Source organism: Centroberyx affinis, unplaced genomic scaffold (genome assembly GCF_046629955.1).
Source record: "Centroberyx affinis isolate AG114_WGS23_722 - 3 ecotype Tasmania unplaced genomic scaffold, CSIRO-AGI_Caff_v1 ptg001395l_1, whole genome shotgun sequence".
Classification (NCBI taxonomy): domain Eukaryota; kingdom Metazoa; phylum Chordata; class Actinopteri; order Beryciformes; family Berycidae; genus Centroberyx; species Centroberyx affinis.
In genome coordinates, this window is record NW_027279877.1 from 150,525 (window position 1) to 175,661 (window position 25,137).

Genomic DNA, 25,137 nt, shown 5'->3' on the forward strand with positions numbered 1-25,137 from the left:
TGAACGCCACTGCAACAACTTACCAGCCAATTAGTCAGAAAGCTAAAGCACTGAGTGGAATACAGTTGGACAAAATTAATCTTTTCTGTTTAACTCCTGCAGAGAAAATGCTACCTGGAGTTTGAATTCATCCACGAATCTAACAATCCTTAAACAACAAAACACACAAGTCAATCATTTTCACTTCAGATGTCTACCACCTACATACTACAGGAACATGGCACTGTAAGGAAGTACCAGTTAGGGGCTCTCTCCATTTTAAGTCCACTATTTCAGTCTGCATATGGAGCAGGGCAAGCGGCTAGTGTGTGGTAAACGCACCCATTCGGTGTTGCTGCTGCACAGGAAGAGCATGGGTCCCACTGTGGTCCTGGTCATTGTGCCACTTTTCCAATCAGCAGAGGAGGCAGCGGCATCCTGCTCAGCGCGCCCCTGAGGCCCGTCAAGCAGCCGGGAGGCATCCCCACTGTCATTCTGTTTATCTGACCTTTCACCTGGCGGGAGGAAACAGGACGTCAGTGCTCTTGTGTGTTTGTGGAGATAACTGAGGGCCAGCCTATCCTCGCAGTTTAAGTGTCATGGATGGCTCATGCATTGAAAAAGTTCCACTCCAGGTGCAGCAGTGTCAGCCCCCCCACTGTTGTCTGCTCAAATGGCTCTGGATTCCCATGAATAACCGCTACATAAGTGTTTGTGTTTTGCTTTGATGATGCTCAATGGCATCCTTGATTATTTCAAGTAAGGTCAAGTGAGAGTTCAGTGAAGAATCAGGGACAAAATGTTTATTTAAGAAAGCAAAAGTGATTTGATTTATTTGCATCAACATGTTTTATAATAACAATTTGGCTTTTTATCATGAAATTACAGGTAATTTCTAAATCTCACTATTGAATATCATACTCCAAGCACAAAATCTCTTACAACAGCAGCAATGGAAAATTTATTGCATAGATAAAATCCTGCAAAGAATCATATTTTAGTATTAAAGTCTATGACAATGATGAAACTGATAGTCCATGTGCAATGTACAATCAGTGTTAGATTTTAAGCAGAGAAGAACAAATCCTTGGTACAACTATCTAACATTTGTGAATTCATTCACATTTATATAGAAATCAAAACAGTCATGACAAAGAGGAATTGTTGATCGATCACTGTACACATGAAGGCACAACAGTCAGCCAAAAAAATCATAAGGTGCTATAAAGTTATATCTGTGTTACACTTTAAATCAGAATGCACATTCATACAAAATGAAGACAAAATAGCATCACTTCAGACTATCATACACACACTGCATTACACTTGTTGCAGCATTTATTCTTACATAACATCTCATGACAATGTGTACAGAAGGCGTGATTGTTTCATTATGATTAAACTCAGAAAGGTGCAATAAAGAGGCTTCACACTGTATTTTCATTTTAGTTTTAAGAATTGCACCCATTTTACAAGTGAACCCAAGGTCGCTCTGAGAATTAATACCTCAGGCTGTTATTTGAAAAGGTCTATTATCTAGATCTATTATTGAGATATTTGGTAGAAGACTGTTATTCCAGTGTGCCTGGAAACGCAACTTAATACATCCAAAACCCACAAGAGCACCAAGTTGGTTGAACATACTGTTTTTTTTATGCTTTTCTATAAAAGGGCTCTATTGCATTGTGCCATAATGCAAATTCTGCATATGAGCCACTTCAGGACACTGTATCACAGCACAATGGAGCATTATATTTTTCAGAATACGACACCACTAAGCTAAACATAGCATTTCATGGAATATGATAATTTTCATAGCTTGTGCTCATGATTAATTTCAGATAGAAAAGTGTGTGGCAATGACCAATCAGTAAAAACATGGAAACCGAATATCTTAATAGAATAACATGCCAAGCAACAGTGTGAATTTTTAAACTCTTATCAAGGCTAGAATGATATAAAACCCTAACGTCAAAAACAGCAGAATTGTCCTTTTAATGGCTTGGTGATTAAAGTCTTTGGTCAAAAAGTAAATGGACAGCAGCTCTTACATGCTTGAAAGCTTTTATTGACTGCGCCCTATTAGCCAGACAAAGCCACCGGAGGGTGGTGGAGGAGCTGGATTGGCTGGGGTCTCTGACTGTTGCCACTAATACAGGGGCTGAAGAAGGGGAAGACCTTGCCCCTGGGCCCACTGGCAAACGAGTACAGCAGACTCATATCATCGGCGTTGTAGAAGGAAACCCTCCTCTCCTCACAGTCCAGGAAAACACCGACCCTCTGGGGGGGAGAGCTAAGCTGCAGCCTGGTCCACGGCTGGGTGCCGGCCGAGTACTCGTCCCCGTTGCGCAGCCGCAGTGTCCAGTAGCCGCTTTCGGGGCTCAGCTTGATCCGGGCGTGCCTGTCCACTCCCTCGGACGCCACGCCCAGGTCCCACTTGGGTTTGGAGCCAACCCCGACTTCCCAGTAGTGTCGGCCTGACTGGAAGCCCTGGGCGGCCAGAATGTTGACACACTGGAGGAAGCGCTTGGGGTGGGGCTTGTACGGGACAATGCCGTCACACTCGACTGCCGTGGTTTTGTCCCGGGAGACGTAAACGTTTGGGTGCGCTGTGTCGACATCAAAAATTAATGGGGAAGGACCTTTGGGGTGAAACAATACATCAAGAGTGACGTTAATTCCTGCGCTAAAATTCAACGACACGTCACATTTTAAATTGAAATGATCATTGTCTTGTCATTCTCACACATCAACACAACTTCTACATCCTGTACGTAATATTCTAGTAATTACTTCATTAATTCCTCCCATTGTCTAGGCAGTACAGGCTTTCAGCTCAGGCCTTCTTGTATCTTGTAATGGAGCACATGTGAGGGGAAATTACCTGGCTTCAAAGACTTGAACATCTTTCTCCATGTGATGTACTGTAATGGGGCCATGTATTTGTTGCTGAAAGCGTTTATATCCAGCTCCGGTGCCGTATCCACTTGTACACATGGTCTGCTGAAAAAGTAAACACCCATTTAGTTACACAGGGGTCATTTATTCTCGGCAGACATGACACCACCTGGACATAAATGGAAATATAAATCAAATGTGACAGGTTCAAAAATGCCCAAAGGAGTCAATTAATCATGACACTAAAATGAATGCTTACCTTAGCTGTGGGAGCTAGAGAGAGGGAAATGAAAAATAAATCATATCAAATTGTTGGAAAAGTCAAATTAGATGACACTGAAGATTTGTATTTTAATTTCAGATGTGACCAACATATTCTAAGCTTGACATTTGACTATAAATGACCATGACTTGGAAGCAGAAAAAACAATTCTGACAAACTTGAATTGCCATCCAAACTTATTTTAGAGCTAAGACTCACCATTGGGAGAATCTACAACTCACCTCAGCCAGTACATTGTTATCAGTGGTAGCGCTGGCCTGCTGGAGGACTCTCATGTTCTGCTCCAGCTCCCTCACTGCCTCACTGCTGGCCTCCAGGTGGCGCTGGAGCTGCTCCAGCGCCTCCTCCTGCTCCCTCCTCAGCTGCTCCAGCACACAGGCCTCCTCATCCTGCAGCAACTGCTGCAAAGCTCTGAACTCCCCTTGGACACGAGCCTGCAGCTCTGCTCCAACTCTCTGAGGCAGGGAGAGTCGATTGTTGTCACAGGTACAGGATAGGTGTAAATGATACTACACAGAACTACAAACAATAGGAGTACAAAATTAAGGATTGTGTTGATGATGCCAAGTGGCTTGTTCCAGTAAGCAAACTCATGACAGTGGTAACCATGAAGAAAAATGTTTATCTTTGATCATTGACTGGCTTTTCACCATTGTGAACTCTTGATGTCAAAACAAGTTATGATCTGCCATGAACAAATTAAGCAACTCTCTACCAAAAACTAGCTAGTAGCTACTAAGTTTCTGGTAAGGACTTCATGGAATAACTTGGGAAGGAGTTATTAATAGCTGATACAACCCAGTGTCAGTGCAGAAAGGCATTTATGCACCCAAGCGCGAGAACATTATGTTTTACACATATCAAAGCGCGCAGTGTCACTACATCTGCAAACACCACCCAATATGCACACAGACATATTGCAAACACCCATTAAGAGGGACATTCTTATCTGTTAAGTGCTGCCATCCCTTGGGATCACCAGAGGAGTTTACCTTTATAGCATCCATCTTCTCTTTGTCTCTGCGAATAATGTTGATGAAGTCCTCCCTCTTAAGGCGATGACTGTCCAAAGTATCCTTCAGTTGTTTCTGGTGAGCAATATGCAAATCAAATCACTGTGAGCAGAACAGAAATAGCGTAGGAAGAGATTTTCCGGAAAACAACAAGGAATCCAGAAAAGACTGCAAGCATGCCTTGTAATTGTGTCCTTGCTGTGGATAAGTCATATATCCTCTCATGCAAAGTAATATAAAAAGGGCGCGGAGGGTGAACTTTGGTCCGAGCAACTCAAATGAGATATATGTTTCAAGTACAACTACTGTGAAACTGTTCAAACAGTGGAACAAACAGTTCTGGACTGCAACAAAGAGAACAATTGTATTTACTTTTAATACATCAATACATCTGGTCACATGCCAGTCATTTTTAACTTGAAACATTTACTTTGGAACATGTGGCTATTTTGGAAAGGTTACCAAAGTTCACTTAGTAACACAAGACCACAACTAAAGACAAGGGAGGTAAACAGTGTGATCATTATTAGAAGCTAAAATCAAATCTGACTTTATGGATAGGCACACCTAGGGCTGGGCGATAATTCAATATTATCGTTTATCGTCTTTTTTTTTTTTTTTTAAGATTTATTTTTGGCATTTTATGCTTTATTTGAGAGATATAGTGAGAGAGACAGGAAGGTATGGGAGAGAGAGCAAGGGGAGGACATGCAGCAAAGGACCACAGGTCGGATTCGAACCCGGGTCGCTGCGGGAAGGCCTGAGCCAAATGGTACGCGCCCTACTCGGTGAGCCACCAGGGCGCCCCTCGTCTTTCAGTGGAATCATATCGGACGATATGAAGATATTTTAATATCGTGACACATATTTCTGCTGTCTAAATTAATGATGACAAGCAAATTTTACTTGAAAACTCTCATAAAATGAGGTATGGTAGGAATATTATTTGAATATTTCTGTTTTGTTTGACATCACACCTAACATTACCATTCGGTTCAATGAGATGAAGATTAATTTGATTATTTAACAGGATTTTGCATACATGAACCATATCGTGATATATATTGATATCGAGAAAAATCCTTATGATAATCGTGATATTGATTTCAACCATATCGCCCAGCCCTAGGCACACCAATAAAACAAACACTGTAGCTGAGGAGGAGGGTAAGTGAACTGACCTCCAGATTCTTGACATAACTGTCGGAGCTGGTGACCCTAACCTTCTCCACCATGGCTGTCACCAGGTAGTTGGTCTGGAACTGTTTGGTGCTGAACTCCTTGCGGCACTGCGGGCAAGTCACAGGCCCCTGGACCCCCCTCCAGTACCTGGAGATGCAGGATTTGCAGAAGTGGTGCATACAGGCCAGCATCACAGGCTCCCGAAACAGGTCACAGCATATGGCACATGTCAGGTCCTCTCGAAGGCTGCCCTTGTTAGATGCAGCAGCAGGAGCAGCAGCAGCCATGGTGAAGGGAATTCTTTTCCGAAGTTTACCAATGTGAAAGCAAAAGCCTGAAAGTAGACAGAGGGGGCAGAGATAAGCATTCCCTTTCTGGTGACTGTTTACCTAGTGGCAGAGGGGATTGTTCAGTCAGCTGTAATAGCTGACTGATAGACTTCACACTCAACTAAACGACAACAACTTCCTGCTATTCAACATGTAAGATTAGGTTATTCATTAGCTACCTATCTCTAGGTCCAAAAGAGTGGGATATGCACCTCCCTCTTGAAGTCTAAAACACTCACAGCAAGTCGAAACTAATCAACTTTTAGCTTACTGGTTGATACCTAGAATAATCCGAAACTATTGACTACTGCAAGGGTAAACTTTAATCAGCTTGAGGCGGGGCGGTGTCAAGTGATAGATCACGGGATGTTAGCTTGCTAGTGATTTTCTTTGTAAAAAGGGAACGTTTGACCAGATTGTTGGTTTACTGCTTGAAGCAAGCCTGCTAGCGTAGCTACGTAGTACAGCAAGTAAACAAGCTGTTAAAGCGATAACAAACCCAACCTATTTTTAAAAAAATAAGTGAAATAGCGTCTACAATCAACTTTTAACACGTTGGTGAACTTACGTTGTCTGTTGACGGAGAAATGTGTCCAAATAACGCTACTTCAAAGTCTCTCCATCTGCTCTTAGTTTCAGATCCCTCGGCTGCTGCTGGGCTTGGGAACACAAGGAACACCGTGTACTGCGCATGCCCCGCCTACAAAACCACATTTGATTGGTCCATATGTTACAAAGCAAACAGTGGGACGTCAGTAATGCAATTACTTTCTTTTTCTCCTCCACGCTACTCATTTTATTATTCGAAAGAAATTGTAATGGGAAAAATATAGTAAAAAGACTTTTACTATTATATATTTGTAGCCCCGACCTATGTGCCGTTCTTGATTATGATGAATCCTTTTTCATTTCATTTATTATGTCTTGCCACTCTTACATGGCACATGATAAATGTAGGGTTCAATAGGGAGGCTTATCTGAAATCTGTTGGTCTCTTACCATATGTGGGAAAGGGACATAATGGTCGTATAACTTGATCAGAGATCCAGGATCAGCCTTCTCTTTTAGAAATATCACAGGCCCACATTATTGTTGTACAGTGTTTACTTGTCAGTTTTACACTCCTAGACCCATTGACCAGACAGCCTTAGAGAAAAAGAAAAGTACATGCCAGGAGAGATAATTGGAGTATCCCACACTAATGTTTACCTAGGTAATCCAATCTCCCAACTTCACAGATTGTCCTTTCCTTGAAATCAATATATTTAAGTGCTGTCAACTGCACTGGACTTTACAGCCTCCACCTGTCAAGTTTAACCTCTGAGAGGAATATAACGCTCCAACAATGAAAGTAAAGAATGAAAGGCGCAAATGGGATTTTTCTTTTTGTCTGTCTTTTTCCTCTCTCTCTCTCTCTCTCTCTCTCTCTCTCTCTCTCTCTCTCTCTCTCTCTCTCTTACACACATCACACGCACACACACACACACACACACACACACACACACACACACACACACACACAGGGAGAGAGAGAAAAAGAGACAGAGAGAGAACGACCTCAGTTTATGCATGGTGGGTTTTGCAGCTTTGCGACACGAGGACGCCATGGTCTCTGATCATTGTCAGCTCAGATCAGTGACACCGCTGCTCTCAGAGGAGCTGCAGAGAAACAGCGATCAGATGGAGAGCCGTGGACCATGAATGCAGGATCCCCAACCATATGGAGGATGTCTTACTAATTGGGTACATGTAGACTGGTACAAAAGTGGGCACACACAGGTAGATGAGTGGTGTTACATAGACTTATTTTTTAAAAAACAGTGACTTAACTGAAACTGTGGCTTAAGTGCTCCTTCCCACCCCACTCTAAACCCCGCTCACCACTTTTCACAGCCCTGTCAGGAACAGACAGTCTTGTCCCAAGGAGAGAAATCCGGTCGTATTTGTAATGTGTGTGATAAGTCAGGCTGAGAGAGGCTGCGACCGCCAACCTTGACTGCAGCATGACCTGGGAGGCGCAGGCCGGGGGATCTCTCATCATTGAAAGCATAAATTGAGGTGGAGAGGCAGTCTGCCCCAATCAATAAGGGTAATCTCTGTTGCCGAGTCAATCACAGCACCAATTATCGCGTCATCAAGTAGGCTAAAATGTCACTAAGAGGATTCAAGGATACAGTGCAGTGATTGATTCCTAGAACAAAAAAAAAATCTAGGCTGGGACAGTGACAGGCAACCGCTCGACTGTGAGGGAATAGCAATTTAAGCTGAAAGTGCTTGAATGGGGCTCCAGGGAGACGTGATCTCCTGTTCCTTCGCTCGACAACGCACAAAATGCCCTCGATCTTGTGATAGTGCGAGGAAAAGGTTCCGCGGTGGCTCTGAACTCCCTTCTTGCTTATTGTCAATTGACAGCATGTTTCAAGGTTTTCCCTGCTGACACAACGCCGCATTTCTGCAGTAGGTGTATTGGCTACACATTGTACAGGGTTGAATATATCAAATGTGAAGTATACAGACCTTTGGGGCCTGAAAGTCTATGAAAACTGTATTTTTTTTTTTTCAAGATTTTCTTTTTTTTTTTTTTTTTTCCTTATAAAACCTCCTACATCTCATTTATTGCAATGGAACTTTTTATTAGTGAAAAAGTTCTTCTAGATATATTGAGGCTGCTTAAGATGTTCAAAATCTCAAGACAAAATTTTGACATTTATGGAAGTTTCAAATACTGCAATGTGGCTACTCGGCTGCTTTTTCAACACTGAAAATCACCAGCCTGGAAACATATCTGACTATCTTTTGGCAAATCTCGCGTTCATTTCATTAAATAAAGGGAGGGAAATTGCTCCAAGCCCACTGCAGTATAACCTCATTTATCCAAAACCCCCTTGGGAGTGGGAATCATTTGGGCAAATGACATGGTCAGAATACTAAAGTGTAGTATTCAAATTCCTGACCAAAGCTTAATCAAATGTAATACAATTTAATTAGATGCTTTTTTCATCCTCTAGCTCATTGTAGATAGCTCTGAAGCAAATATATTCACTAAGAACTTCTGATCTTTTAATCTATTTTAGGAATTCTTGAGAGCTGACAAAGATGAGCTTTTAAGAAAATATTGGTGTCTTTTTTCTACTTCAACTGACTTTGACAGAGGTTTCATTGCAATCTTTTCTCAAATAAGGTTCATCATAGCCTTGCTGCACAACAATATGAAATGGTTTTATAATATGAATTTAATATCTACATTTGACAGCAGAAATTAAATCACCTGTGACGATGATTTGACAGCCAGCGCACTTGAATCCAATGATATTCTTTTATGTCAGGATCGACTTTACACCCCGTAATGATCCAAAGTTCATTCAAAGTTGCAAAGTATAGCTGAATGAGAATGCATGTGATGCAATGGATAACCTGTATGAGGATGGAAATAAAACTGCAGAGTGGAATAAACTAAAGGAAGTAGGGGGAAGTTGGTGCGTTAAACAATATTAAATGATCCAGATATTTCCTATTTACTGTGTAATGCGGTGGAAATTATTCACATAGATGCCAAACTTTTAGATTAGAAAGCTCTGCACAGCCTTGCATCGATTTGGACGCTCAGCACCGAAGCCTGTGAGACCTGCCTCAGGAGCGCACAGTCCAACCACAAGATGCGCGCTTCAGTTTGGGAGGAGCTTCGGGATTTTCCCCCCTTGTTTCACACCACTCTCAAGTGAAGACTCGTTTGCAAAAGGAGATATAGGGGGAAAGGTGAGTCCATGAATATGTGGATAGCGTACATGTAGACTTAAAACGAATGTTTAGCTTACGAAGCCAGTTTAGTGTCAAAATTCTGCCACTGAGTGGTTAGATAATTTCTCTGTTCTTGTGCGACAATGTGATGTGTAGTTGCTGAAACTATCAGCTACGTGCGTAATTTGGATACAGGGTGAACAAGTGTCCAAATTACGTACCATAGCGTACTATTTGTGTTGGGGCGATTTACACCTGTCTTGTCGGTTGCATAGGCTTTGAGAGCTCACTTGGAAATAATTGAATGCGCACTAGCCTTTGAGTAAGTTAAACAAACGGCAAGAAATTACGCACGGCGAAGCACCAGTAGGCTGCCCATTTAATTAGGAACAGTGTATCTCATCATAAATTGGTGGCAGTGCTTATAGTTCACAAGAATCCGGTTATATTCTTGTTTTTTGCTCTAGCAGGTGTAGGATTAATTGTCCAACGTAACACATTCCTCAGTGGCACAAGCTTGCCTCAAAGTCATTAGCATCGCCGATCAGAAATGGGTCCTATGACAAATTAGTGATGTTTATGTCAGTACAAAGTACGTATGCCACCTGCAGCCTGCCTGATACATTCCCCCTGTCTGCTCCTGTGTGGATTTCTGCTCCTGTGGCAGAGGGTACAGGTAGGCTGTGCGTGCTTGGGGTTGACTGGCGGTGCAGCACTGTAGTTGTTTTGACCACAATCTGTGGTCCCTAGATTCAGTTATTCTGCAAGTCATTTCATGACTCACTGTGTATCTGCTGTATTCTTGATTCCCTCTCCCTCAGGCCCACACCTGCTATGTTGTGTATCCTGTATGTGTATCCTATATGGGTCCTTGAGGTGTGCAGCAGTGTAAAATGTGGCAATCCAAGGGCTACTTGAAATAGAATGGTTTTAATCTCACTAATCTAAATGTAATCTAAAATACACACCAGCAAACAGATCCATCACACACATACACACACACACACACACACACACACCGTTTACAACTGGATTCTTGCACACACACACACACACACACACACACACACACACACACACACACACACACACACAGTGCTGCCTAAACCTCCTTGCTGCTTAAAATCCACTGCTGAGAGGACAATACTATCATTGTCCCAGATAGTGCAAATATGACAAGCAACGCAACAAAAGTACATAAAATAGCCTATATATGTTAAATAAGATTAAACTAGGTTCATGGAAAGGCAATGAACTCACTAAACTGGTTCACTAAACCCACACTCTCAGTCTTTCTAGTGGTCTGTCGAAATACAGGATCCCCCAAAGGACCCAAAGAGTGTCTATCGCCAAGGAGATGACCTCTCTCTAAATGGTGTCCTCTTAGCCTCAATAGTTCCCCAAAGAAATCGAGTGTCAGCCACAGAAAATGTGCAAAATTGATCCAGGCCTATAAACACTAAAGAAAGGTACCACCCAATATTCTCAATTTTTAACACTGAATAAACAAAAGAAGGCTCTTGGCTGAGTCTAAAATCACTTACTGTAATTATCATTTTATCTACTTATTAATTATTCAGAGGTTTAGCAGTCATTTAACAGTCAGTAGTTTGTCTTTAAACATGCCAAGAGAAGTCGTCCTCTCCATATTCAGCAGGCTGTCACAGGTAGATTGATAGGAGTGACACGATAATGGACTGACAGGAGAGTACGCTGAAGAGGGAGAATACCTTTCACTGGAATACAGTTGTGTAACAGCGGGGCCAGGGTTGGACTTTCTGTCACAAATTAGGGTGACCACTTAATATTCCCTTTGTGAGATGCAGGCTCAGTGTGTGAACGGCCGCTGACTCTGAACTACATAGTTTGGAGTTGGCTGACTCATCCTGATCACATAGCTTCCTCCCTCATTTTCCCTTAGCCTTTATAATGGCACAGGTGTTCATGTTCCTTTGATAACCAGCATGCCGCAACCAAGCTGGTAGATATACTAAGGGCATGGACAATGCAATGTTCTACATTAACAGTTTAAGTGCTAGAGTAATCTGTTTTTTGGGTAGGGGGTTGAGAACAAAAATGTGTACAAACAGAGCTGATTTTCTATTGATTCTCATCTGTTCCTGCGATGCCTCTTTAACTTTTCCAGCTCAAATGCTGCATCCACTTGTTCAATCCAATCTTGGGCGATTGTTCTAATAATTAGGCTGTGCATCAGAGAATTCTCTTATCTTTTAAATTGCACTATTTCATTACTTACAAGTTTAAATACTGGATGCCTATTATAACAGCGTGACATTTACAACACAGGCTACCCTTTTCATGCGATATGAATAGAATAGGCTAATGAACTAGTAATAGCAAATCATTTCACTTTTGTCAGATTTCATTAAAATTTGGATTTAGTTAAGCTCTTGCAGTTCGTTCTGTGTTGAAGAGACAAAAGACCCTGAAAATAAATGTCATGTTTCCATTAAATACACCGCTAATAACTTCAGTGTGTCTATCTAAACACGCTGGGATAGGAATGCCCATATGTACAGTACATTTCACTGAAAGACACTGGGCATAGCACAATGGAAAGAAAGAGAAAAAGGGCCAGAGGTGGAATTCTTCCTTTCAGTAAATAAATTGGAGCTAAAGTGTTTTTCACGCTAACTGCTTTGTTATTTTCTTCTCTTACTTTGTTGGGTATAATATTCTGTGTGGTCGGTCTCAAAAGAGGATCCTATTTCTATGTGGTGTTTCTCCTCAGGTGTTGACACAGCCTCGACCCGGCATCTACAGATACAATGAGCCCCACAGACCCGTCCAACAGCACAGGAGAAGGTGGGGCTAGTGAAGCAGATGCCTCCCAGTGGCATCAGGGGATTTTCGGCAACGACAGCACGGGTTTCCACACGCCTGGTTTCCACACTGACATCACCAAGCACCTCGGGGTCCAGATCACCCTGATCACCGCCTACTCCTTCATCATCCTCCTCGGGCTGCTGGGGAACTCTCTGGTCATCTACATGATCATCCGCTACAGGAACATGCGAACGGTGACCAACTTCTTCATAGCGAACCTGGCCCTGGCAGACCTTCTGGTGGACACTCTGTGCTTGCCCTTCACTCTGGTTTACACTCTGCTGGACGAGTGGAAGTTCGGGGCGGTGCTGTGCCACATGGTGCCCTTCGCCCAGGCCCTGAGCGTGCACGTGTCCATCCTGACCATGACTGTCATCGCCCTGGAGCGTTACCGCTGCATCGTCTTCCACCTAGGCCAGCGCCTCACCTGGCGCTCCAGCTTCCTCATCATGGCCCTCACCTGGACTCTGTCCGCTGTGCTGGCCGGACCGCTGGCCATCTTCAGGGAGTACCGCTATGAAGAGATCCCTTCCATCAACCTGCGCATCGCCGTCTGCTCCGAGAAGTGGCCACACGGGACCAGCAGGGACGGAGTCATCTACAGCCTCTCCATGCTTCTCCTACAGTTCATCATTCCTTTAGCCGTCATCAGTTATGCTTACATCTGCATCTGGGTCAAGCTGAAGAACCACGTCAGCCCGTCCAGCCGCAACGACAGCGTCAGCCGCCGCAAGAAGACCACCAAGATGCTGGCCCTGGTGGTGGTGGTGTTCGCTACCTGCTGGCTGCCCTTCCATGTGTTTCAGCTGGCCAGTGACCTGGACCTGGTGCTCCGGTTTAAAGAGTACAAGCTGATATACACTGTGTTCCACATTGTGGCCATGTGCTCCACTTTTACCAACCCTCTCCTGTATGGGTGGATGAATAAGAACTACAGGAACGGCTTCCTCATGGTCTTCCGTTGTGAGGATAAGCCAGATACTTTCCATCCTGAGGGCTCCTTCAGGACTCGGTCCCTAAGGGGGCTCACTTTGAATGGTCGCAATGGTGGACATCCTCCCACTGCTGTATGAGATTAAATTTTTAGATTCTTTGAAATATTACACAGACCTCTGGCATGTGGTTTAAAAGCAGCCTTTTGACTTGAATGGTCTGATCGTGAGTACGTTTTATGTCAGTGGAGAAGGCTCAAAGCTTTGCATGTGAAATGCTTTATGTAAGGCTCTTCTTTCCTTTGTGAATGGTACTTGTGCAAATACATGTGTTGAATTGATTCAAATATGTGTTTAAGATTTTTACTAGGGTATTAAGTAACTCACTAAAAAAATATATATAATGTGTTTCTTGTAAATGCAGAACTCTTGTTGGTAAGTGATGCCCAATGAGCTTTGGGGTCATTGCACTTCTGAGGCTGTAAATGTGTTCATAACTACTGAAGGGAAGAAGTTATTTATTGTGACTATGAGAACAAGTTTCATTTTCACACTGGCTTTTCTATTTGTTGGTTGTCAAAAACAATGGGATAATTTTCACTAAAATGGCAATGTTGCATTTAGAATTAATTACAATGTTCTAGCAGGTTAACAGTCGTGTTTGAAGTGAGAGCAAAGCGCCCTTGATGTCATTATCGCAGAATGTAGGCAGGAGTCACTTGCTTTGAGAACATGTAAAAAGCGTTCATATTGAAGCAGTCATTACATACAATTCTATGTTCATTGCACTCAGTAGTTTGTGTCCTTTGTTGGTGGTCTTTTGAATAACACAGACCTATATATGCATAAACCTGGTAAAAGAAAGACAGCAAATGGCTTGTGGTGGGAAGACAAAAATAGAAAGAAAGTAAATCTTTACAACACAGTGAACTAATGGTTAAAGTTCGAAGCATAAACTTGTGAATCTGCATCTTGAACAAAAAAAATACTTTGAAACAGCGGGTCAGAGTAACATCTAATAAACCATCTTTTAGAGTGAACGGTAGAGGAAAACATTGTGGGCTTCAAACTGTGATTCATTTACTGGAGATAAAAAGCCTTTCGGGTTAGTACGTAGGCCTGAACCTCCAGATCCTGCATTACTGATTTATTGACTTCAGCCTGTGTTGTTTTACAAGTTTAAAACTATGTAATCATCTATCCCTTTATGGTTAAGTTTTTGGGAGGAGTCATTGCATAAGCTCTAACCCTTTTATCAGACCAAGGACCCCCAATACACGCATTAGGCTTTTTTTTTTTTTTAATTTAGAACAATAGAATAGACTATATAACAATACAAGACTGGGAATACTAGAGGAGTTAAAGGAAAGCACATACAGGGGGTCACATTAGGCTTTAGACCCACACTGCAAAACTTTGTGCAGAGACCATAAGATGTTTTTAAAAAGACCTGATTTATTGCAGAATTGATTAATTGTCTGTCCTCTAGTGCAGAACGGGGATAATTGTAAAAAAAGAGGGTACCCATTATAATGCGTTCCCATTTTGTGCTCAAGTTATATTTAACTCTGCTGTGTTTCAGTGAGTGTTTCTTGAGTGGTACACCTCTCGAGGAGCCTCAGAGGTGCCACTCTCCATTAATTTCTATAGTTTGAGCAATATGAGACGCGAGAAGAGGTGACAAAAACGACGAGTCCGATACTAGAAACGCTTTAATACTACGTGACGTTTTTGCACGGTCGCCTGCTGCCCTCTAGTGTTCAAAGCGGGCTTTGCATTTGCTGTACGTCCCAACCGGATATGTCGTTGATTCTTGACCTTCCTTTTGGCCCAAATCATTCTGACATGTAGCTGCTCGTCTACATTTTTCCTAGCAGGACTAGAAAATGCGAACACTTGTGTTTTGAATGGTGTCGCCATACAGGTAACTATCTGTCTCTACTTACTTAAATAAACTTGCTCAGTGAATATCGGTCAATGGAATTGTGTCAAGTTATGTAATTCATTCACGGCTTTTGCTTCCCCGATAACGTGCTAGGTTAAGCTAATGCTAGCGGGGATGCTAACGTAGCTGTATAGTACTTTGGGCAGCCTGCGGGACTGCGGACGTGACCGACAACGTTTCAACGCAAGTTTAGACCGGCTGGAAGCAGAAGTGACTCTAATGTTAATCACCGTTTATTCATTGGTCATTGGTTATAATGTTAGCCAGTTAGCCTGCGGTTAATCCTGCCATGCCAGGATTGGTAGCACGTTAGGTAGATAATTTAGTCGAAAGGTTTTGCGCCTTAACTTTTTTACTTAGGTTAGTTAATTGACAGCTGTCGTTTGAAGAAATTTGAATTGGCGTATCTTCAATCTATGTTTTAGTGCATATCTCAATGTTCAAACTTGGCACCGCTCATTTTTCTCACTGATGTAAGGCCTTCTTCGGGAATCAGTAATGAGTCACAAGTCCCCTTCATAAAACCCAGGATTTATTTGTATAATTTGTGCATTTCGAAGTACCCATGTTTGCTCTTTTCGTTGAGTGAACTCCGATATCGATCGGCGTCCACTTTACAGACTGAACTGAACTCTGTTGCTCCCTATACAGATGGGCTTCGCTTGCCCAGACTGACTGAGCCCCAAAACCCTAGAAGTCTGTTTTCCAATCCTTCACACTGTTGTGGGTCACAGCCTAGATTTGATGCCTTTACCATAATTGCCCTCACCAATATGCACGGGGTCACTGATGTCCTCTTGCTTTATCATTTGAGAGCTAGGGTTGCATACATCAAGCTACATCTAGCTACAGTGAGCTAACACGCCCCACTTAATCTCCACAGGGTCTTGCCAAAGTAAACGGAGGGAACAATGGTGAAGTATTTCTGCTGTGCAGGTTTACTGAAAAGCTCCTGGGACCAAGTGTGTGTTGCATTTTGGCAACGATATCCCAACCCTTACAGGTAAGAGTAATGAGAGTAGATATTTGTGGATAGGATACACTTTCACCTCCGATCTTTGCTTAATCTTCTTTAACCAAACTGCTATAAATAGTTGGGATTGTGTGTAAACAGTTATATAAACAGACTATCTCTTACACCACCTAACAAGTGACACAGACAGTACACAGAAAAGTTTGCCTTTTTTTGAAAGCGACATCCTCTCTTCTCCCCAGTAACCATGTTTTGACCGAGGACATCATTTTCCGAGAGGTTACTCCAGCCAACTGCCTCGTTTCCAGACGTCTGTTGACCAAAACTAGCCGGGCGCCTCGATGGATGGAGCGGTACCTCCCGAAGCACATGGCCAGCAAGGCGTACATCATCGAGGATTCGATCGTGGACCCTCAGACCAGGACCATGACCACACTCACGTGGAACATCAGCCACGCTCGCCTCATGGTACCACGACGCCTGCTTCCATATGCATTCACCAACACACAAAATATGAACTGTGCTTCATGTTGCTTTTGTTTTGTTTCCCCTCTCTGCCCCAGTCTGTAGAGGAGCGGTGCGAGTACCACATTAACCCCGAGAATGGCAGCTGGACAGAGATAAAAAGAGAGGCTTGGATCTCCTCCAACGTCTATGGGCTCTCCAGAGCTATTCAGGTCAGTGGACCAAAGGGGAGCACTAGACTACATAACATCCTAGGAAAAGAGGTGTGGGGCTTCCAGGAGGGAGACTCGCCCACCTATGTTTCATGCTGTAATTAGTAACAGAATACACAATGTAAAGACGCAACAGCTGAGCAGTTGAAATAGTTTGCCAGAACTTGTGTTGCTGAATGATTTATGACCAGGAATCAGAGACGTCCCTAGCTGCTGTAAACTGTGACTGCTGGGTCAAAAGCTTTGGCATAAGACAGTGAATGAGTAATGATGTGAGTTGTGTCATCAACACATTATTCTCCGTCTAAGAGGTTTGCCTGTCATGATTGACTTCACCTGTGTCCTCACTTTTTCAGGAATTCGGCCTCGCAAGGTTCAAGACCAGTGTTACAAAGACGATGAAAGGCTTTGAATTTGTCCTGGCCAGAATGCAAGGTACATTGCCATTTAGTTAATGATTGTTCCTCATCCAGCTGTATTTGATATAGTCCCTTATCACCATAGCGATGGGTTATTCAGTTATGATGCAGCTATAAATGTAATAAATCCTCTGAGATAACTACACCAACATACCCTACAAATGTGTTTGGGCAATAAACTCAGCTCACAGTTTGGTTCAGTAACATTTTAACAAAGTTTAGATGGAAACTGATTTTGCCTAAACCTTGTGTACAAAATATGCAAAACTATGTTTTTAACAATTTTAAATATTCACTTGTTTTGTATGTTCACGTTATATATTGTCCAAAGTCCTAATCATAGAAGCTCTTATTAGAAAGATCAGATATTTCCACTTTATGCTAATGAGACCATTCTTGGAATATTGGTAGTTCACTTAGAAATTGTGTTTGCTCATTTCATTCATCACCACATAAGACAGTAATTATCACGTATTCAGTCGCCAGCTAAATTTTATGATTTGCATTGAAGAAGACAATCTGAATGTGGGCATCTGTCATTTATTTTAGATCTTTATTGCCAGGAACTCCATAATTTGCAAATGTAGTGAGTATTTGAAAATGACTCAAACAAAGGAATTGCTCAAACCATTGTTTTTGTACATTTTATGCCTCAGGCATAAACAAGGAATCTGCGCTCACCAAATTAGTTCAACTCCAATGTATTCCATGGACAAGTTCTCAAAATTATGCATTCTCTAGGCCTGAAAAAGGGCTCACGTTATTTGTGAAACAAATGCCACTGAATTTTGTCATGTTTGGCCCGTTTACTGGCTGCTGACTTGCTGCAAAGAAATTCTTCTGAGCCGTTGGCACGACGGCACAGTAACTGAAAATGTTTTATGTTTTATATCAGTCCTAAAATGCTAAAAAAAAACTACATTTTGATACCTTTCTCCATTGAATGAAAGCATATGTCACAATGCAATGGAGTAAATCATTTTCTCTGTGATATTTGTACACGAGTTCTGCTTTTCTAAACTATTTAGAGGATGCTCAGTTGATTTCCCCGGTACAAATTCCCATAAACAATGAGAAATCACTTTGATTTTTGTTCTCATTTGAAGCAAGCTTTTTGACACAATTAAATAACTTTATAATGACCTAAAATACCAATAACTCCATATGGTAACTATAGGTATCCTTTTTTAGAAGTGTACCAATATCAGGAGTGGTGCTGATACTCAAACTTAGAACAGCAAATTAATCCATCCTGATAATGTTACTTTATTGGCATAAGATTTGGCACATTAAAATATTTTCCGACTGGTGGAAAAATGCCTGCAGGGTGGCAATTCCTGGAGCTGAGTGAAGCTGCCAGCTGTGCCAACTTAAAGTTTTTCTGGCATGTTGAGAGTGGAGGAGAGGTGAAGCAGCTGACCAAGCCAGCCAAAGACAGCCAGAGTAATACCAGAAGTGAGAAAAACTTCAAAACATCAAAAAAAACTTTGCAGCACACGTTTCTCAAAAGGTTTTAAATGGCTTGACACTGGAAGGCGAAGCCGACTGACGTGAAAATGCTGCCGTTTGTTCCACTCACATTCAGCAAGCTACAGTATGTGCTCTAGCCAATTTTCAGTTTTATTATTCTCATTTCATTTGATTGAGGATTGTTCTACAGTGGTTAGTGAACAATTTGATCAAATGAATAAATCAACACAAGTGATTCACTTCTTCCTGTGATTGTTTTATAATAGGCCAGTACTAGGCGACATGAATGACGGTTAATTAAGTAGTACTTGGATCAGTACTTGGTGAATCTCCTTTAGTAAATTACTCCGATTGTAAAAGCTGAGAATCAACACAAATTATACTGATATCATCATTAAAGCGCGTTGTTTATAACATAATTCAAAACTATGAAGGGACAGTAGTGCTTCTACTCAAGTGGATAATTGCACCTTTCCAAGACTGAACCAGTATTAACTACAACATGTGATCACTCCTGCAGGCGAAACTCCATCCAGAACGTTGGCGGAAACGGCTACAGAGCGGGCGAGGGAGACGGCGCTGGCAGCTAAGGAGAAAGCCAAAGACCTCGCCTCACATGCCCAGAAGAAACAGTATGTGTGAGGTGTTACAGAAATCAATGGTTCCGTTGCCACTGACACCGGGACAGATTTGTCTTCACCCCCTCTCATGGTCCAGTTTAGTATCGGGGGTGAGACAAACTGATCCTGGTCGTGGGCAGACGCCTCTTAGATGGTGGGTGGACCATGAAAGGCCTGAGCTGGGTTCAAGAGCCTGTTCCAGCCTCCTATTCCTCTGTTATACTGATTATACCTTTTGATACTAGACGACCTCATCCTGGTCAAGTATCTACATTCACTACCTGCCTGTATTGATACTCAAGTAGTTCTTGAGTAAGAAGAGAAGGAAAGGAAGCGTTCAAAGGATGGTTGAACGCAGCTCTTGGGCGTCATAAAAATGGTAGTAGCACTTCATCAACCTCGACACCAACCTCGATCTTCGCTCAACCTCTGTGCCCATCTACAGTACGCGCTATTTACTGTTCCATTACAACACTGAAAGTATTTCATGTTATTTACCTCTCTACTTGACCTATTCTTAACAGCTGCTCACACAGAAGCTGGCATTACTACAGAATAGCTATGATTTATCCAAATTTGTGTTGATTTGTTAATGTTTTGTTTTAATCGCATACAATCACGGTATGTTTCTGTTAGTTCAGCTCACCCAATCTTAACTTGATCCTCTCATGATTTAATTTTTTCAGATTCAAAATATTTCATTGCTTCAAATTGAAGTTTTTGCTGTGATGATGGGTCCACTTTATTGGCAGTCATCGCTTGAAAAGGAGTGCTCCGAACTTCAGCGGTTTGGACTGTCACTTTGCACTTGATATTGTTAAGACCTGATTGCAGTGGATATCAGCATCTGTACCTAAATTTGAAATGCTTCAAAGTGTATCAAAGGCAAAACTGATACCTTGTTTTGTACATCCATTCTCAGTTTGTCAGATCTAATGAAAATCCTTGTAAAGATATGCTCTTACTTTTGCAATGGTATCAGCTTGTCAATAAATATAATTTTTCTTAACCATTATGCTGTTGAGTTCTTTGAAGACTAAGGGTCAGCTGTCCCTTAGTCTTAGGTTTTTGTTTCAACTCTACTCTTGCACTTTTACACCATCTCAGTTGGAATGAATGTGTGTCAATGTGTGCTGTAATACAATATGAAACATGTATTAAATATAGAAAGTATTTATTCATACAAAAGCATACACTAGTACAAAAATGCTACATAATATTACTGGGAGGAGAGACAGATGAATGCATACATACTGTGACAAGGTAATAAGGCATCTTGCATATACAATTTTGAAGGCAAAATGCACTTCAGAGTATTAAATACACAGTAATAAGATACAAATACTTGTAATACAGCAGAAATTGCATAATTACTACAAGTAGACCATGTCCTGACAATGGTGAATCTGCTGCATGCATAATTGACATTGTATTGACAAATGCACATGCACTGAAGTGCATAATTGTAATAATGAACAAGACATAGAAACATTCAAGTTCATATTAACAATTAATAAAAACATAACATTAATCATTAGACCCATGCAAGGAGTCACTGCATTTCTTTCACCATTTGTCCTTAACACAGGTATAAGCATCGATATTCTTGCACTTAATTACAAAAAAATTGTGTACAAATACACCAAATGAGTGTGTGGTATAATTGCTTAATTGCCAGATATAAAATGTGCAAATATGACCAGTTTATTTCTGTTCACTGTTCAGACTGATATACCCACAACGCTTTGAGACAAAACAAGTGCAATGTGTGAATGTGTTGTGCAACAGAGGAAAAAGAATAAAATACATGACAATTATCATTAATACATAGTACAGGTTACTGTATAAGTGCATGCTACACATTATGACTTGAAATATGAGCTTAGTGCTGAAGAAAAGCTGTATATATAGTAGTAGACCAAATCCATTTTAAGGCAGAATTCAGTATAATACTGAAAAATAAGTTAAAAAATTTGAATAAAACAGCCCTTGAAAGATTTCAAAACAAATCAGAGTGAAATTATTTGAATGCTTGTACATGATAACAAGCACACAGCTCATGGCTTTGGAATAAAATGCCACTACTGGATGATGCTGGTAGATATTTATAGATATGTGTAATGTGTTGTCCATCCCAGCCCAGTGATTTTAACTGCTATTCAGTGCAAATGGACACAGCTCATTGGGGCCCAACATCACCACTTAGCTTGTAGTCAGACTTCTGTTACATATTTCAAAAGGAGAAGTTACCCCCTTCTGTCAGAGATAGAGTTCAACTGTACAGTAACATTTCTCTCAATTCTCCCTTGTCCTCCATTTTCTTTTCTGCCTCGTTTTTTGGAATGTTTTCTCCTCTTCCTTTCCTCCTCGTTAGGTTAATGAGCTGAGTTTACTGCTGTCATAACCAGGCTCTGTCCATGCTGGAGTAACAGTGGTCTACGTCAGTGTGTGTCACGCTCAGTCCATCAGAGTCCACACACTCAAACACGATGCTTTCCACGTCAACCTCCACATCCTCTGTAATAGAACGAACCACAGGTCAAATCCCAATAGCAGAATGAAATGTATGAGAAAAATACATTTGTGTCAATTTCTAGTGTTTGTTTCAAACAGTGCTAATTTTGGCGACAAATAAGGGAAACATCAACAAACATTACCTAAGTAACAAAAGCTCTGCACCATAAACTCTGTTGAAATAAGTAGACTACAATGATTCAGCCTGGTGATGAGCAAAAACGTGTCACAACTTGAATTCATGCTTTTGCCTCAGAGAGAGAGAGCTTAAATTAATATTTCCATTAAAACCTTTGTCATAAACTTAACTAAACTTGTAGCCAATATAGATATCACAAAAGAGAAATAGTCCACAAATATGACTGGTTTGGATGTGACAAAGAGTTAACGAAAATGTCCAGAGATTTTGCTGATAAAAACAAAACCTACAAAACAGCCTAAATGACTAAAATGTAACTAGAAACTAACACTATGACTAAACCTGAATCTGAAACCGCTGTCAATATAACTGGCTTCAAACATGCTTTGCCGCGGCTTGGAATCATCACGACTGAAGGAGACAGGAGAGTCGTACCTCTGTCGGAGTCAGACCTCTCGGAGGACATGGCGGACCCCAGACTGTCGTTCCTCATCCTCTCTGTGCCTCTCTGCAGCTGCTCCAGCCGAACCCGCAGCTCTCTCTGCTCCCAGCGCAGGCGGCCCTTCAGCTGCTCCGCACGCTCGTCCTGCTCCTGCAGCTTCTGAGGCGAGGAAACAGAGGCGGAGAGAGATATGATCACCAGCCAGTACTACAGACACAGGTGATACTGGATAAGGAAGAGGAAAGAGTAACACAGTGGCCTTATTCCAGTGTATTAACCTGTGGACACAATGTTACTGTGCAGGTAAAACAAAAATCTCCCTAATACATACAGTAACACCACTATTTTAATGAGGTCATTCAAAAGGCGTGTTACACTGTTCAAAGTACATTATGTATTAGAGAGATTGTCATCAAGTACATACACAGTAATAGTATGTACTACTACTTGCAATACCTTTCTATAGGTTAATACACTGGAATAAGGCCATTGTAAAGTGTTACTGAGGAAAGCACCAAGCGCTGCCAGAGAACGCACAACAACAGAGCAGTAACGGCATGTCAAAGCAGAATACCATCATACCATCAATGTGTGACTTCATTTCATCCACTCAACATCATGCTCTCCGCCAGCAGTTCAATCTGAACGTAAAGTCTGTGTGACAGTGCGGTGTGTTTACCTTTATGTGAAGCTGTGCACGTCTGAGCAGGTTGAGGGTGGTGTTCCTCATCGAGTCAGATGACAGGGGAACTTGCTGCTTGAGCTGCTCCAGGCAGTGCCTCAGCTGAGCTCGTCTGCACAACACAACAAGCAGCAATTGGCACTATCAATGCAAGCGCAAATAGGATATTTAAGGGTGTTGTGCCTATAAGAGCTTTAATAACAACTAGTACTACTACTACTCTGAGCTTCTTTCCTAACTATAACCAAAATAATAAATGTCTCTGGAGATGAAACACAGACAACTATGACCTTTAGCTAACTCAAATGTAGTGAAAGTTATGCAAATTAATTCAATCAACCTTTATGTAGTTCTCGGAAAATACATTGAGGGTCAGAGCCCTCTTTTGTCAATGGTGCCAAGACTACAAATAGGTAAAACAAAACTTAAAACACAAGAAAGAAGGAAAGCAGAGAAGTAAATTAATAGAAATAAAAAGGAATCCAATTATATTTTAAAATCAAGGTCTAAAATGATCCAGATGCCACTTTAGAGCAAGTCATCTGTCCTGTTGAAAACAGAAATAATATAAACTACAAAGGAAATAAATCAAAGCAATGACAATCAAAACTAACAAGAGTTACAATCAGTGACTTAAAAAGATTTTTTGATGCAACTAAATATTTCATACCTGTTTTTTTCCAGCTCATTGTGAACTGACCTTCAATTAAGAAAGAGTTTAATTAGTTTCAAAAACAAGCGTGAGAATTATTGCTTCTTAGGAATAAGACTTGGTAAGGTAAAAGTGAATAAAGTAGTAGTAGTTGAGGAAAACTAAATGTCAAGTTTGAGAGCCACACCCTCCTGTCCAGTAGACTGTTATGAATGCAATCACCTATTGCCACCAGCAGATATCTTTTTGCTCCTCTGTTTGCTTCTCTTATCGGAGTCGTCTGGACTGAGAGGCAGCAGTGAAGCATAGCCATGTTCTGCCTCTGTAGAGAAAGATGACACACACACACACACACACCTGTGTTAAACAGCTATACCCAACATCAGTGCACTGGCTTTGATTTTCAATGTTAGTAATGTTAACTCTAATGTGTTTTTCCATCACAAGTAACATTAGCAGCATCGAGTACTAAAATGAAGGGTGTATTAGTATCTACCAGTGTAAGTTTTAAGACAGCATTCGTAACAAGTAAACTAAATTGACGTGGACAAAAACACATCAGCATCACCAGCCTGACGTTTTGTTTCCTGCTTTTGGCGCCATCACACAGTAACTGTTTGCAAAATAGATGGCTATAGCTTCACAAACAGACACATCCACCTTAGATACACTGTCTACAAAGAGTAGAAACGGGATGAAACTTGCAACACGGCCCCTTCAATCTCACTTTCATTTATTGCGATCAGCGCTCAGCGCCGCTGCAATACATTTTCAAACTGGAGCAGAATTGGCGCCTTTGAGTACAAAGATGAGAGCGATATGTAGGTCACTGAGTCAGACTGGGAAGACCGACTTTAACAACCTTACAGCTAGGATCTCGATGATTTGTGAATCAGTTGTCCCTTATTACTTCTTCATATATTTTTTGCATGCATGTATACATTTTCTTCATTGTGCATTTTGTTGTTTTAACACTAACCAACTTCCCTCCCCGTAGACTGACAGTTGTCATGTAATAATTACCTCGTTCTCGTCTCTCCAGAAACTCCGCGGCCTGCAGAAGCACCTGGATGTTGCAAATGTTCGCTTCCATTTTAAATTTATTAAAACTGAGTGATACGCGGGCGGCTCAGCCTACTGTAGTACTAGCGTCAAGAGCTTTGAAGTAGCTATGTGTGCTACGTCCACAGTTCAACGAACCCCAACACTGGTGCTGCCTTCAGGTGCTCCGTGGAAGCTCCTACTTCTGAGCTCATAAGTCCTATATACGATTTGCCGTGCATTTGAGGAAATGCCAACAAAATTGACCCTGTAACAAAAGCACTGGCTGCTGTTTGTTTATTATAACAATTACTTATTATTAACTTGCCTGTCCAGCCCCCATGAATCGCAGTCTTTAGCAC

The 25,137-nt window shown here is 41.6% G+C and overlaps 4 protein-coding genes across 5 annotated transcripts; 2 read left to right on the forward strand and 2 right to left on the reverse strand.

Annotated features, from left to right (window-relative positions):
* Window positions 1–849: 849 nt before the first annotated feature.
* Window positions 850–6,338, reverse strand: trim105 (tripartite motif containing 105). 2 transcript variants are annotated; one of them, XM_071526235.1, is made up of 7 exons: window positions 6,253–6,338; window positions 5,355–5,689; window positions 4,153–4,248; window positions 3,382–3,615; window positions 3,137–3,150; window positions 2,864–2,979; window positions 850–2,621 (listed from the first exon to the last, which is right to left on the reverse strand). In XM_071526235.1, the coding sequence occupies exons 2-7, from the start codon at window positions 5,640–5,642 to the stop codon at window positions 2,062–2,064; spliced, it is 1,308 nt and encodes a 435-aa protein (XP_071382336.1). In that variant the 5' UTR covers window positions 5,643–5,689; window positions 6,253–6,338; the 3' UTR covers window positions 850–2,061. The 2 variants fall into 2 exon arrangements, with proteins under 2 accessions (XP_071382336.1, XP_071382335.1); XM_071526234.1 differs by having other exon boundaries at window positions 2,864–2,982.
* Window positions 6,339–9,389: 3,051 nt separating this feature from the next.
* npy7r (neuropeptide Y receptor Y7) lies at window positions 9,390–13,964 on the forward strand. Its single transcript, XM_071526236.1, has 2 exons — window positions 9,390–9,440; window positions 12,175–13,964. The coding sequence occupies exon 2, from the start codon at window positions 12,212–12,214 to the stop codon at window positions 13,340–13,342; it is 1,131 nt and encodes a 376-aa protein (XP_071382337.1). The 5' UTR covers window positions 9,390–9,440; window positions 12,175–12,211; the 3' UTR covers window positions 13,343–13,964.
* A 1,065-nt stretch (window positions 13,965–15,029) lies between these two features.
* Window positions 15,030–19,768, forward strand: prelid1a (PRELI domain containing 1a). The gene is made up of 6 exons (XM_071526217.1): window positions 15,030–15,125; window positions 16,030–16,149; window positions 16,362–16,587; window positions 16,683–16,796; window positions 17,153–17,231; window positions 19,206–19,768. The coding sequence occupies exons 2-6, from the start codon at window positions 16,058–16,060 to the stop codon at window positions 19,325–19,327; spliced, it is 633 nt and encodes a 210-aa protein (XP_071382318.1). The 5' UTR covers window positions 15,030–15,125; window positions 16,030–16,057; the 3' UTR covers window positions 19,328–19,768.
* Window positions 19,769–20,506: 738 nt separating this feature from the next.
* On the reverse strand, window positions 20,507–24,895 carry mxd3 (MAX dimerization protein 3). The gene is made up of 6 exons (XM_071526218.1): window positions 24,758–24,895; window positions 23,957–24,056; window positions 23,753–23,782; window positions 23,080–23,194; window positions 22,394–22,559; window positions 20,507–21,822 (listed from the first exon to the last, which is right to left on the reverse strand). Exons 1-6 carry the CDS (start codon window positions 24,825–24,827, stop codon window positions 21,704–21,706), a joined length of 600 nt encoding a protein of 199 aa, XP_071382319.1. The 5' UTR covers window positions 24,828–24,895; the 3' UTR covers window positions 20,507–21,703.
* Between the last annotated feature and the right edge of the window lie 242 nt (window positions 24,896–25,137).